At 44.6% G+C, this 15299-nt stretch overlaps 1 protein-coding gene across 3 annotated transcripts in view; it reads right to left on the bottom strand.

The window, feature by feature from the left end:
* Positions 1-9526: 9526 nt before the first annotated feature.
* Positions 9527-15299, bottom strand: part of LOC308076042 (charged multivesicular body protein 1b-like) — a 43831-nt gene continuing 38058 nt past the window's right edge. For all 3 annotated transcript variants that reach the window (XM_080416141.1, XM_080416140.1, XM_080416142.1), the window contains 3 exons: positions 14492-14535; positions 14229-14301; positions 9527-11682 (listed from right to left, as the gene is read on the bottom strand). In XM_080416141.1, coding sequence (XP_080272267.1) covers positions 11638-11682; positions 14229-14301; positions 14492-14535 — 162 coding nt within the window. In that variant the 3' untranslated portion in view covers positions 9527-11637. The remainder of the gene's footprint in view (positions 11683-14228; positions 14302-14491; positions 14536-15299) is intronic.

Here is a 15299-nt window from a genome sequence, read left to right as displayed (position 1 = left end):
GTTCCTCCTCTACACCAAATATCTCAGCTGAAAATAGCCCTGAACTTGTAGCTCATAGAGCTTGATCATTCTGGGGAGAATGTTCGCCCCAGGACTGGGGACTCTAGGGTTCATGTGGTTAAACTTGAGAAGAGATAGCAAGGGAGGGAGGAGGGAGAGGGAGCGGGAGAGAGAGAGAATCCGAGTTCTGTGGTGTCACTGTGACCAAAGGACGGAGGTTCCACCACATGAGCGCCATGTGAAAATCTCTCACTCCCAGAGGCTCTGTACAAACGTGTTTTTCTGTCCGTACGCCACCACGCCCGTAACAGACGCTGATGTGATAATTTCTGCCTTCAGCTCTGATTCACAAACCCCATTGCCTCCCCCCCAACCCCCACCCTTGGCCTCCGCGGCGCTACAAAACAGCGGTTTGGGGCAAAAGCGGAGGGAAATGGCCCGTTTCCCGACAAACGGTCGAAACCAAACAGCAATTTACTTGTCACGGCCGAGCGTGGCGGTGAGCTAACGCGCAGTGGACATGGAAATAGCAGGAAGGAGCTAATTGAGGGACTCAGACGTGGGGTATTGAGCTGGGGTGTGTGTGTGTGTGTGTGTGTGTGTGTGTGTGTGTGTGTGTGTGTGTGTGTGTGTGTGTGTGTGTGTGTGTGTGTGTGTGTGTAGGTGGGGGGCGTGTGTGTGTGTAGGGTGGCCGGTGTTTCACCCAGAGGTCAGGTGTGGTGGTATCAAACAGCCGCGTCTTTGTCTATAGACAGACGTAAACCATGCTGGTTACTTGATACTGTCTGTCATCTCCGCATTGGGACGATGTGGGGCGGCCATTTAAAGACAGAAAAGAAGAAAAAAATAACTCCCAACTAATTCCTGATCTTTCAATTATACAAATTGCTTTCATACCAGCAGGAGCCGTGGCGCTGTGCACCTGCTGCTAACACCTCTACATGAACCGGTATGAAAAGTAGCTTCAGATTAGATCTGAACACCTGTCAGCATTGAACGCTGCCTGCTGGGCCGTCTGCTACGTAGTAAATAACAATGATCTGCTTTTCATTCAGAGCTTCCTCTTTCTAGAAACACACACACACACACACACACACACACACACACACACACACACACACACACACACACACACACACACACACACACACACACACACACACACACACACACACACACACACACACACACACACACACACACACAACAAAGACGGCCTTTGTAGAGCAAACTAAAACATTGATAATTGCATTTTAGAAAGAATGTATGAAGCACAAGCTAATGTATTCAAGGAAGTTACTTCAACGAGCTGTAACTGTGAGGTTTTCAAAGCTCTGATTTGCTTTACTTTAAATGTCAAACGCAAAGAAATGTTAAAACACCATGCTATCGTCCTATTTGTTGGCCGTTTCCCGGACAGGGTGACAGCGGCCATAGACATAACCTTTTAGCGACCTGTCAGCGATTAACCATACCGGCTTATTTCCAAGATTTGTTAATTTGGTTGATAACGTGTCAACATAATCCCGAAGGCTGCGGTGGTTGGAATAACAGGGAAACAGCGCTGATTTGACTTTATAATAACAGCGACAGTGGGAAGTCCTGGGGCCGTGGCAGAGTGATTGACAGCTTGTAAAGGGAGGGGGAATCCGACCCTGAAGTCATTTGTTTCCAATCATAGGAAATGGCATCCCGAAACTGGAGAGCTGGGATGTTTAAATATACTCTATCTTCATTAGATTAACACACACACACACACACACGTTATCTCTTCATGGAATTTAGAGTGCCCCCACATACACACAGACTTCCATGTTATTAAATTGTATTTAAAGTATACATACGTACACTAACCACATGCACACGGTACACATGCAGCTGCAGTCCCAAACACGCTCATGCGCGCGCGCGCACACACACACACACACACACACACACACACACACACACACACACACACACACACACACACACACACACACACACACACACACACACACACACACACACACACAGTTGGTTCTTAATGGAAGTTTGGGTGCAACACATGCCCCCCCACACACACACACATTAAATTGTAATGAAAGTGCCACAGCCGTACACAAGCACACACATTCACCACATTTACACATACACATGTAGTCTCACTCACATGCGTGCGAACAGCTGAAACACACAGACCGCACTCATGCACACACACACGCACGCACGCAGTTCTTTTGCCCGAACCAAGCTCCATGCCCTGCAGGCCTGCCTGTGTTTGACTCTGCTCTCTTGTGGAGGTTTCTACTGAACGCTATTTTCTCTGCAAACTCAATAAAAGCTGGTTATTTATCAGTGCAGATTATGGGACGTGACTGAGCCCAGCTGTAAAGTTGAAAATGAAACCAGCTGTGGCTGAAATTGAATTACACTGGGCCAGTAATGTGAAAAGCAAGGGCCGTTTAACAGCTTATTATAGCAGTCTTACTGATGGCTGCCCAATCAAACACCAAACGTCCACTGTCCCATCAAACCCCTACCCCCCCCCCCCCCCCTCCTCTGGGAAAAACTGTGCAGCTCCATTCCAGTGTTCCTTGTCCCGTCCTCTCCTACTTTTTTCCGAATTTGTTAAGCTCCACTCCGCACCATTTTCTGGCTCTCCCACCCTAAGGCGTTGTTGGAAGCAGTTATGACCAGTTCAAATTTTATTGAACTAACCGCAGTTGGTGGGTTGGTGGGGGGGGGGCTTAAAGCTTAAAGCTTTCCTCTGCAACTTGTGCATTATTATCACTGCTGAGAATGGAGACATTTAAAATGGACAAATTCCAGTTTGACATGAAGATCTCTCCCATGCTAAGTAAAGAGAGATCAGATCACATCAGAGTCCGACAACATCAGGGGTGCAACGCTTAATCAAACTATCCATTCATCGATAGTCGGCAACAATTTAATCGATTATTAAAAAAAAGAATCATATGATGAAATAAAATAATCAATTAGTAATCAAGCATGTCATTATAGTCAAAGAGTTTCCAAAAATGTTAAAACTTTGCGCTTGTAGATCATCTATCTTCACAAGTATAAAATAGGGAGGTTAATGGTGGTTGTTAATCGACTTGTTGATATATAAGAAATATAAAGTATATCAAAAAAAATCTTCTCAATTATTCGATTAATCGAAAAAGTAATCGATAGAATAATCGCAAAGAAAATAATCGATAGTTTCAGCCCTCATTAGACTAGTTCAGACAATTCTGCCCTCTTCTCAACGTCTGCCAGTGACCACTGGATCGCACCCTGACTTTCCTACCACCGTGAACACATCCTCTGCTGTGTATGTGGAAACTTCAAAAGCGAGGTGTAAATGGGAGGCCCCCAAGACGCTGACATCCTCTCCTGTTGTCACCAGGAGTCCCAGAAGCACTACATCAGTCAGCCGATGACAGACACCAGAGAACCTCCTGGAAGTTGAGAGCGCTGTGTGTTTTCTCGTGTCTATGTGTTTGTGCGTACTCCGTGGTGTGTGATAACGAGTGTGTGGAGTGTGTGGGGTCGTGTGTGTGCGTGTGCGTGTGTGTGTGTGTGCGTGTGTGTGTGTGCGTGGGGGGTCAGCAGGGGATCTGGACAGGCATGTGTACTCTGGAAGGCCTCGGCCTTCAAGGAGCAGAGGTTAGGTGAGTCTTCCACAAACAGCTTTAACATGTGGCACCTGGCCCCTGTGTGTGTGTATGTGTGTGTGTGTGTGTGTGTGTGTGTGTGTGTGTGTGTGTGTGTGTGTGTGTGTGTTTTCCACAAGTTTCCTGCATTAGGGCCCCTGTTGTCACACCATTCATCAGACAACGTGTTAATGACCCAAACAGCTTTCACGCTGTCGTACACACCTCTCACTTCTTCTTATTTACGTTTTTTCCAGCTCGTTCCTGGTCAAAGGTCACAGACACACTAATCTCAGAAGCTAATTAGTTATAGACTACTGTGGCCTTCATGACATCTTCCTCTGAATCACGGAACTACTACTACTATTAAAAATAATAATTAAAGCTGCAATCGTTAAGTTTTATGATCTACCTGGGAGTCGGCCCTGGGACTCCCCGAGTGGGAAACCAAACTTCTACCGCTCTTCCTAGACGGGATCACTGCTTGGCCAGGGAGATGTTGCGCTATGAACTTCCGGCAGTACAACTTGTCAACATGGACCTACATTTCTCAATGGAAGAGTAGGGAGACTACCTCAAACCACTGCAGATGTACTAGTTATATTGTATTAACATACTCTACCATACAGACTTGTTAAAATAACTTTTTATCCTATATTCAAATTGGCTAATGGGAGGGCTGGCAGGCCGGTGGGCTCAGATATAACGAAAAAAAGAAAAAAAAACGATACGCCCATATATAGGCATGTCACTATGACTCAGGCATAACCATAAACAAACCCGATACCCCCATATATACAGTAGGCATATATGGACGGCCACGTCACTATGACTCAGACATAACCATAAACAAAACTACTAATCACCAGAAGTCTTAAGTGCATTTCCTGCAAAAACAAGCAAGGGATCTCCATATATGGGTATAAACGGGACAAGGACTGACAGAGGTACAACGGGTACTCTGACAAAGCCTCTATGACTCAGACGTAACGGACGGATCGGTGGTGCGACGTAGGTGTGAGGGCCGAACCTCTAGTTTATTCAAATACCTTCTTGATTGGAACTTTAAATAATAAACATACTTTCCATTTACAGTGCCTTTCACACACAGAATGTCTAAGATCAAATGACAACATGAAAACAGTGTTGTGTTGGCTGAGCAAATACTGTGTCATCAACCACATAATGTCCCCGGTTCGATTCTGGCTGGAGAACTGTGATCATGGATGTCAAAATCTTGCCTCTCTACACTATCTGAATAAAAGAATAAAGCTGGTTAACAACACAAAGGTAACCTGTGGAAATGGAGAAATTCCTGTATTTCAACAGATGTCCACATGACGTTGAAGGCATTCAGCAGGACATTGATCAAATTCAATTAACTGCAGTTAAGCAGAGAGAGAGAGAGAGAGAGAGAGAGAGAGAGAGAGAGAGAGAGAGAGAGAGAGAGAGAGAGAGAGAGAGAGAGAGAGAGAGAGAGAGAGAGAGAGAGAGAGAGAGTCTGAGTGTATGGGGGGGCTGGAGAAGCCTGTCAGCACTTAGCTTCAGACCAACAAACACAACACACACTCTGACCCCAGCTGTCCATCACACACACACACACACACACACACACACACACACACACACACACACACACACACACACACACACACACACACACACACACACACACACACACACACACACACCCCCCCCAAACCAAAGTCGTCTAATTCCTTTTCCAGTCTGATGGACCTAAGGGGATCCCAAAGGTGTGTGTGTGCACGAGCATGCACGTGTGTGTGTGTGTGTGTGTGTGTGTGTGTGTGTGTGTAAATAGTTGCACTGGGTGGCTGGCATTTTCACTCAGGTCAGAGATGAAACACTGCTTTGCATTATAGCTGAGAGAGAGAGAGAGGGAGACCGAAAGAGCATTGGCTCTGTTTAATACTAACAGATAAATCAAGCTCTTTTGGAACCAGAGCTGTGAGATATTCTCTTTTCCTCTGACAGAAGGATGGATGGTTTTCGCCTTGTCTCACTTCCTGTCTGCGATATAGACTATCATTCCCGAGCGAGATACAGTAGAGCGAGGGAGATAGATAGAGAGAGAGAGAGAGTAAAATTAGGAAAGAGATAAAAAGACAGAAAAAATGCTTCTTGGCTGTTGTATCGGATGGCAGATGAAGGGGGGGGGTGAGGGGGATGGAGGTAAAGGGAGAGGGGAGTGATTTAGTGCCGTTCATGTACCCTCCTCGCCTCTCATCCCTGCCCCGGGTCTTTCATGTCTCAACCCAGGGTCGACCTGCCTGCTGCCCCAGATGGTGCTGTCTGTCTGGGCTGCCCTGCACAGGATGTGCCCCTCTCCTCCCCAGAAACATAGACCTGCTCGCTTAATTGATTTCAGGGGGAAGACCCTCTTTCTCTTACACACACACACACACACACACACACACACTTGCACCCGGCCTGCCAACAGCCCCATGCCCCCAGTGCACACACACACCCACGCGGCCGGCACTGTGCGCTGTCAACGCTAATTCAATTAGGGACGCAGGGCTGTGACTAACTGCAGAGTTGGTAGAGTGTTTTACCATATGCACCCCACACACACACACACACACAACACGCACGCACAAAGGCAAACACACACACACACACACACACACACACACACACACACAGGCAGAATTACCTCTGTCATTTCCATTGGTACTATAATAACGAAGTGCCGGGGTATAAATCCTCTTCATGGACCTTACTCTCTTCCTCTTCCTCTCTCCATCCCTGTCCACTCGTCCGTCAGGAGTGTCAGCGGTCTTGTCATCATCTGGGGAATGACACCGACCTCATTACCTCCACGGCCACACATACGTTCACTATGTTTGACACACAGGCACGGCACTTCGCAAGTTCTGCTAACTACTATAACATAATTATCAAAGTTACATAGAAAACAGAACAAATTATATAATTACCTACCCTTAGGGTCAAACACAGCATGTTGTGTGCACAGAGACGTGGAGATTAGCAGGGTAGAAACCAGGTTTACAATGGTTATCTTAACAATCCAAACTGGGTCCATCACCCAAGGTACCCAAAGCAAACCAAAGGTAAAACCCCCGAAGACATTCCGGTATACAGTAGCTTTGTTTACTTTTGGGTTGTTTTGGGTAAACTGTTCTGGCATATGTTGGATACTATAGGGGTATTTTGCATACTTTTGGGTATCTTCTTTTGAGTTTTTCAGGTGTCTGTTTTCCCAGCTGAATGTGAAAAGAGGACTGAAATATATACCTTGAACTTAATTACAGGTGCTTAGAGATAAAGCTTTAGACAAAAGGCCCAGGCATCTCTGTGTGCATATTTTCGAAAAACAAATCACTGAATAAAATGACACCCTGTAGGTCATCGGTCTTGCGTAGCCAGACGATGACAGATCTCTGACTACTTATACTTCTGGTGACATCTAAAATCAATATACTCTGGGCTAAAACTGGGTGGAAACAATTCAGATTGATATGATTGGTTTCCAAAGCAGTAGACGTATAGGTCTGTTAGCGGCCAATCTTGCTGCTGTTTTAACTACATTGATCAACCTGTGGTTTGGAACCGGTTCCTCTAAAGGATTTCGCTGCATACTTTTGACACAATGCATAGGAGGCAAACAAAACATACTGTGTGTACATATCACACAAACTGACTGCATAATTTATATTAAAAATATTTTCACAACCGTTGTAAGCCACTGTCATGTGACAGAGTATATTTAGGCTCAAGTCTGAAAGAGAATGGACGGACAGACAGAAAGACAGACAGACAGACAGACAGACAGTCAGACAGGCGGACGAACGGCTCCCATAAAGAGGAGGAAATAGGACTACATGTCTCCATGTTCATGGCTCGTTATACAGTAAGAGGTACTGAGAGGAGGGCGAGGTGAGGCCAGGGTCAGTTGGAGGTCGGAGGGGAGGTCGCCAGGGTGAGGTGAAGGGTGAGAGTGGCGAGGAGATCAGGTGTGTGTCTGTGTGTGTGTGAGACAGTGGTTCTGAGGGAGCGAGGCGGGTAACTGTATAAATCTTGATGGGGAAAAGCGATGGATAGGGCCAGCTGTAATGGTGTGTGTGTGTGTGTGTGTGTGTGTGTGTGTGTGTGTGTGTGTGTGTGTGTGTGAGAGAGGCAGTAAAACAGATTAAAAACAGCGTTAACACATCTGACAGGAAGTAATGGTCAAGAGGTGAGTGGAAACTGGGCAAAGCCTTAGGCTGGAACGATTAGACACACACACGCACGCACACACGAACACACACACGCATGTGCACATGGACGCACACTCACAGCAGCAGCAACAGATGGAGATGGGGAAAGCCTTGGGCAGCAGCGATTGGTCACACATGCTCATCGATACCCGAGCAGAACCAATCAGCTCAGCTTCCTGTGTTTGACCTGACCCCTCACACACGGTAATTGAATATTTCACAGGGAGGGTCGAGGAGTGAGCGAGGACACTGTGTGGAACCCGGCCAATGGGAGAGCGCTTTACTCAGTGAAATACCAGCTCTGACTAATGGGTTTTCACCGACTCACCGCTCAGTGTGTACATACCACCGTGTCCTGTCTGTCTGTCTGTCTGTCTGTCTGTCTCAGATGGAAAACCCCCCACTTTGATGCAATCAGAGAAAGCGAACACGGAGATGAGAGAGAAATAGAGCACATGCAGGCAAGAGGCAGAAAGAGATGAGAGACAAGAGAGGAGAGGAGCTCAGGGTTCAGACCTCCGGCTCAGAGGAATCTTGCCTGTCGACAACCAGCATCCCACTGGAAACCAGAACATGGAGTGATGACGGCACTGGAAGGAGAAAGCCATCGGATATCAACAACTTACACACACTCCCATACGCACGCACCCACACACAGGTTCCCTAGAGCGGGTCTCAAACGGGCGCTGACTCCTGCACATCTGGAGGAAGCATCCACATACATTATGTGAAGACATACCAGCTTCTACCAAATTTGAAAAAGAGATGAAAATAAAGAACTAAATTCGCCAAAGAGAGCCGGTAACATCTGACAACGGGACACAAGGAATCCTAATTTAAAAGGTGATTTAAGACCTTGGTTCCTGGATGAAATGACTGACAGCTGTAGGTTCAGAGAGGTCACTGGAAAAATGGGAAGTGCTCTGGGTCAATCTGCTGTCCACTTGGTAGAGCGCGCACGCACACGCACACACACACACACACACACACACACACACACGACCTAAAGACCAGCCACTCATCAAACTGTCTTTGGTAATGTGCATAATGGAGACTTGCGTCCGTCTGTCAGGGACACTGATGATAATGACGGCGTGTGTGGAGGTAGATGAGTGTGTGCCTGATGGTGATTGGATGGGACACCGCTTTTGTGGGGTCACAGGCAGCTGTGTGTCACTGGTAGCATTCCAGAGGCTACAGCGAAGGGCTGGGGGTCTCAGATTTGTGTGTGTGTGTGTGTGTGTGTGTGTACATTTGTGTGCACATAAGCTACACCTGTAATGGCTCCCAGCTGAGTCCCATGCTGGGCGTGTGTCTGACTCTGTGTGTGCGTGTGTCTGACTGTGTGTGTGTGTGTGTGTGTGTGTGTGTGTGTGTGTGTGTGTGTGTGTGTGTGTGTGTGTGTGTGTAATGAGGCACTGGCATGCGAGCGGCAGAGGGCCGGTTCCTCTGCAGGTGAGACCTTTGACCTTTCATCTGTTCCCTGTTGGGAGAAGCGCAGGAGGAGGGGTCAGATGGGAAAAGGAGGAAGACAGAAGCGGAGGTGAACACGTCCCACAAAATGACCGAAATACTGAAATCAGCACGACGTGACAAGAACGCAGACGCAACCAAGGAAATGTTAAAAACTCTTTTAATCAACTTCTTCCTCACGTACAGTACACATACAGAGTATTGCAGAATAAATAAGTTAAATAGGTCAATGTTGACTGTAAATTCATTCAGCTGTGTTGGGCCACTGCAGCAAAGAAAATGGCTACCACTGCTGGCGGAAATAAAATGTGTTTATCCCAGTTCTCAACCGGAGCGTAAACAAGGGCTAACATTCACAACGAGCCCTTTAAGTGCAGCACATATCAAAAATAGCCCCCTTTCTACCGCAGGAACTTTCCCCCGTTCGTAGGAACTTTCCCTGAAATTCAGAAGCTTTCCATCTTTTTCGACCACAGGAAGCCAGCTCAGTTTTTTAAACGTGGCTTAACAAAAACACCAACCTAGGAAACATCACATTTAGGTAGATGCCGTTGTTTTCTTGCAATGGGTTTCTATGGAGAGCAAATGCTTAAAATAGTTTTGTCTTTGAATTACGATTTAGTTTTTTTGGCAGCAGATCGTGTTTATGACCAGGTGAGAGAATGAGTTTTATAATGTCCCAACTGAAAAACAGCCGATTCAAATCATGTACCGATGACGAGGTACAAGCGCTACAAGCTAAATTATATCAAAGAATCTGTATCCTGAATGAATGCCGTGTCTTGCCTTTAATGCACTGGGCTTTAAAGAACGTGTCAAGTCCAATTACAGAGAAGATCCTTATAATTCCTTCATGCTGGGGCACCAGCTCTGCTGACGAACCATGTCCAAAGTTTTTATTTTTTAATCTCAAAATCTACAAATTCAATAAACGTTTGGTTTAATGGTTGAGTGGTCCTGGTGGGGACACAAAGTGAACATGTAGGACAGAAATATGACAAATATTATTTAGATTGCTGTGCACAGCACCCTGATACTGATTTTTTTTTAAATATAATTTACACAGGAAAGCACTGGATACATGGATTTTTACGGATATTTACGATTAAATTTATTTTATCAGAATTACAAATAAATTAGCCAAGTAGGGTATATTTGCAAGGAATTTGACTTGGTGAGGTTGGTGCATAAGTGAACGGCAACAATCTATCTGGACACACTGGGAGATGGATGAGGTAGACGGCCAGCGCTCTACCAACTAAACTAACCGAACATCAGATGGAAGAGCTAAGGAAAGTTATAAATATGCATAATATAGTATAGCAGTTTTTGCGGTATTCTCAACATCCTAAATAACCTAATCTTCACACCTAATCTTCATCTTGCAAACGCTAACTCAAGTTCAACAACTCTGTGGTTCCAGTAGGTAAAAGGTTCCTTGAACCTTTTGGTTGAAAAGGGGCTCAAATACCAACGGTTTCAATTATAACGGTTTCAGAGCAACACGCAAACCAGGCATGCACATGGAGTCAATACCAAGGCTCTTTATTGAGCCATAGTTCTTTATAAAGAACTCGCATGGTCCCTTTTGAAGCCTTTCTAAGGTCCATGTACAGTATGAAGCAACGTTGTTTTGGTTCCGTACAGAACCTTTTTAGTAAGCATACAGTGATATTAAACATTTCTGTCATGCAAGTACACAACAAACCACCTGAACAGCTGGCTTTCAGCAATATGACTTCACATGGAAACATTATTGAGGTTTGTGTATAATGCCCTAAATTTGTTCACTTCTTGATCTTAATATTAAATAAATAATTATTTTATGTAACTTCCGTATTTCACTTATCCAAGGGACAATCCCAGGATAATTAACTTGGTCATGAAAAAACATAATGGTCTTCAGTATGATCGATGATAACGTATGATGGACGTTTGACATCCTTAACACCAACAATTCATAATAATAATAATAATAATAATAACAATAATAATACTGATAAATAATACATTTGTGCAAATCAACTTGAACACAGGAACTCAGAGTGAGGAGGTATAGTGAGTTACAGACACTCTAAATACTGTTCCTATGAAAAGAAACAAACCTGAAACTCAAAGGGAGAGAGGTCATCTCCTTGTGAGATTGGGGATCTCGAACATAGTAAGGAGGTTGCATTGTTGTATCCTACATACGCCTGGCACTTGGTTAATTGATCTCCTCTTTATAATAGTTTACCAATAATTTCCATGCGATTCATACTCCTCCTCGGTGTGCTCCTCTTCATCTATACCTGGTCCCGCAGTCTGGCTAGCCTCTGGGAAAGCTCATCCTGATGACACATAAAACAAAACGCAGGTCAGACCATCACACCTAAGATCACTTAGATCAGTTCAACCTATGGGGTCAACATTACTTTGACAACACAACATTAAACACCTCTTTAAGCGGGATTCCCTTCAAATTATTTATTCAAGTTTTAAGTCAGTATGCTTGTGTCGCACCAAAAATAACGATTTACAATGTGTTGCGGGCCGCGCGGCACATCAGCGTTTCGGTGAGCAACACGGTCGTTCAACGAACTATAAATACACATAGCCAGCGGAGAGGGAGGGGGGGGGGGGGGGGGCTTGCTACCTGTGTAGAGAGAGGCAGCCACTCTGGAGAGAAGAAGACGAGTACCACAGGCGCATTCACGTTGTCTATTGGTATAATAATAATGCGGGAATGTCCCGCATTGTACAGTAAGCGCTGAATTAGTTCATAACATAGCAGGATAAAGTAGTTAGTATGTGTCCCGTGGACGCCGCAATGGTTTGTTTGATGCGTCCTTTCTTAAAATTATGCATCAGAGACGCAGGGCACAGGGCTATGAACATCACTGTCTTTGACGCGACCAGCGTTCTCCCCCCGCTCTCAGTAGCGGGGGTCAGGGGGAGAGAGCCTGACATTCCAGGAGGACAGTATTCCGTGGTGGAAAATAATGCTCGGTGCTGGCATTGCCTGGGGGGGGGCGATAATTTACGATTCTGTGCCTATCGGTACATAACTCGGATGCATGGGGCTGAGTAGGCTCAAGTGAACTTCACAACGTTCAGCACGGCACGCTTGGTGGTGCCTTACGTGACTCAAGTTCGCTTGAGACTGTGCCCCTCCGCCGCGGTCCAAAACTATACTTTATCTGCGAATAAAGTAGTCCGCCGTTGTTGGAAAAAGTAGTGTTGTCAGTGGCAGTCGATCCCATGAGGTGTGAGTTCGGAGTCTAGTGATTAACGAGGCAAGCCACTGAGCCTGGTGCTGAAATGGGGTATTCGGTCTGTATTAGAATGTGAAAACGGCCACCGTTCCCGACTCTTCTAATGTAGAGCGAAAAGGGCCGCACAGTAGGGGCTACTGAGAGTGGGGGGGGGAGATCGCTGCATGCGTCTTTGACACAAGACTAATGGAATGATTCTTCTCCAAATTACTTTTTTTGGGGGGGGTTGTTTGTTTATTTGGACAATGGAAATATCATTGTAACAAGTTACAATAACATGAAACAGATGTATTGCATAGGGTTTCTAGCCCGGGCTAATGCACGCACGACAACCTCTGTCCCTGGTTGTTTTTATTAGTAGTAGTAGTATTATGAGGTTATGAAAAACATTCCACTTACAATACACATAAAAAGTTATAACATCCTGTACATGACAAAATTATAAAAATTATTACATCACATGTTGCACATGTGTATGTGCACATGCTCACTAAACCATGGCAAAATAGGCTATTTATTATGCGCATACTGTATTTTATTTATAATTGTGTGTGTGTGTGTGTGTGTGTGTGTGTGTGTGTGTGTGTGTGTGTGTTTGTGTGCCTGCATGTGGATAGTTTCTATGAGTATGTCTGTGTTCAACTGTGTCTTTTGCTCTATCTGTGAGTCCATGTCCATGTCCAAGTGCACGCAAATGTACAATCAAATCAATGATGGCAGATTTGGTGTTTAACTTTTCATTCATCGTTTCATATAAGTTTGTGCATTTATTAGTTGGTACGGCATTCCAAAAAAAATTGCTTTTTAGTGAAATAGTTGAATGACCCAAAGTTTTATGCTGTGCCACTCTGCTTTATTTGTCACAAATTATTATTGTAGTAATAATAACTGTTATAGCAGTTAGCACCTTTCAAAAATAAGTTGCAAAGTGCTCTACAGTCAAAATAGATAATAAAACTGAGTTAAATCCAAGGTTAAGATAAGTAAAAAAAAAAAAACTAAGATGAGTTTTAAGAAGAGATTTAAAAGAGGACAAGCCAAGACTTTGGAAGCTTTAGTAGCGCCCTGTTGGAGGATATCAGGCAGTGACCAGGCTCATAGGGAGTTAAATGATCACAAATGTAGGCAGGAGCCTGACCATTCAGGGCTTTAAAAGCAAGCAGGAAAATATGTAAATCAATTCTAAAACTCACAGGTAACTAGTGAAGGGCAGCAGTGGTGTAATATGCCCACTTCCCTTAGTGTCAGAAGCCTGGCATCAGCGTTTTGTAACAGTCTTTGTATATTTTGTTTGCTGATACCCGAATAAAGTGCATTACAATAGTCAAATTGACATGTACAGCAGGGGCTTAAGTCTGATTCATACTTTGTTGTATGACAGTATGAAAATACTACTGTACAAGCTCACAACACATTGTATCGTAACACGTGTGAGCTTAGCTTGTAAATCTGCTATTTTTGGAATCGAAATAAGACAAAAGTATACATTTTCCACAGTGTGGAAGGGGAAAAAGTATGTGTATGCATGTGAGTGTGTGTGCATGTACTCGTGTGTACATGTGTGTGCATCCACACGCGTGTGTGTGTGTGTGTGTGTGTGTGTGTGTGTGTGTGTGTGTTACCTGTTCTGTGGAAGCCACGCTGGAAGCCACTGAGCCTGTCTGACCCTCAGGAAGCTCCATGTTGAGATCCAACCTGACAACAGAATACACAGAAATGTTTCATTTCATTCAGCATGTCACTCCGATACAGTGGGCTGTGAGGGAATGCTGAATTAATTTTTTTGTTACTATGTACGTGTACGTGTACGTGTACGTGTGTGTGAGAGTGAGTGAGTGAGTGAGTGATTGAGTGAGTGAGTGAGTGTGTGTGACACATAGCCTACCCAGCTTCATCCGCCATTTCGTGCATCAACGTGTCCACTTCATTCTGTGCAACACACAAACAAACAGGCCTTTCACAAACCAGTCAATGCAGAGTGACACTTAGACCTCTCATGGATTTACTTTAACTGATGTGATACTTGACTTTCTTCTTGGGCTGTCTGACCTCAAGTCTTACGTACATCATTCATGGACGTGTGGCACTTCGGCACTTCTTATAGAGTGCATTAGTTTGTAGTCCTAAAACCCGAAACAAGTTAGTATTTTTGCTCTTCCGGTTTGGGTGCCAACTCAACGTGCATAACATGGATGTACAAATGCAGAGTTTACACAAAGTAAAGCACAGTAGTGGAGTATCCACCCTCCTGCTTTCATGCAAATATGGAATTTACACACAAGAAAAGCTGAATGCAAATGGCAAACATTCTGGTGGAAACAATATCTAAATATCACAGAAACACTTTTCTACTTGAGGCCGAGGTGGAAAAGTTGGCGTACCAATAAAAGGATATAATGAAAAGTGACATCCACAAATGTTTCAAAATAATACATTTGAAATAATTATAAATGATGACAGATATTTATAATAATAAATTATGATGATAATCAATGAACAATGAACTGACATCACGAATGGTGAACAAGGGGCAAAAAGGTTTCATGTTTTTTGACCAAATGGACGACATTCATGGTCAAAGACCTCTGGTTGCTTCTCTCAGCTCGACAGTGTCATGTACAGCTGATATACTGTTATGATGACCACTATACCAAGTGAAACCAACATTAGGAGCATGGACCATAAATGCAAAC

Source organism: Gymnoscopelus braueri (assembly GCF_963280865.1).
Source record: "Gymnoscopelus braueri genome assembly, chromosome: 20".
Taxonomy (NCBI): Eukaryota; Metazoa; Chordata; class Actinopteri; order Myctophiformes; family Myctophidae; genus Gymnoscopelus; species Gymnoscopelus braueri.
This window is presented reverse-complemented; position numbering and strand designations above follow the sequence as displayed.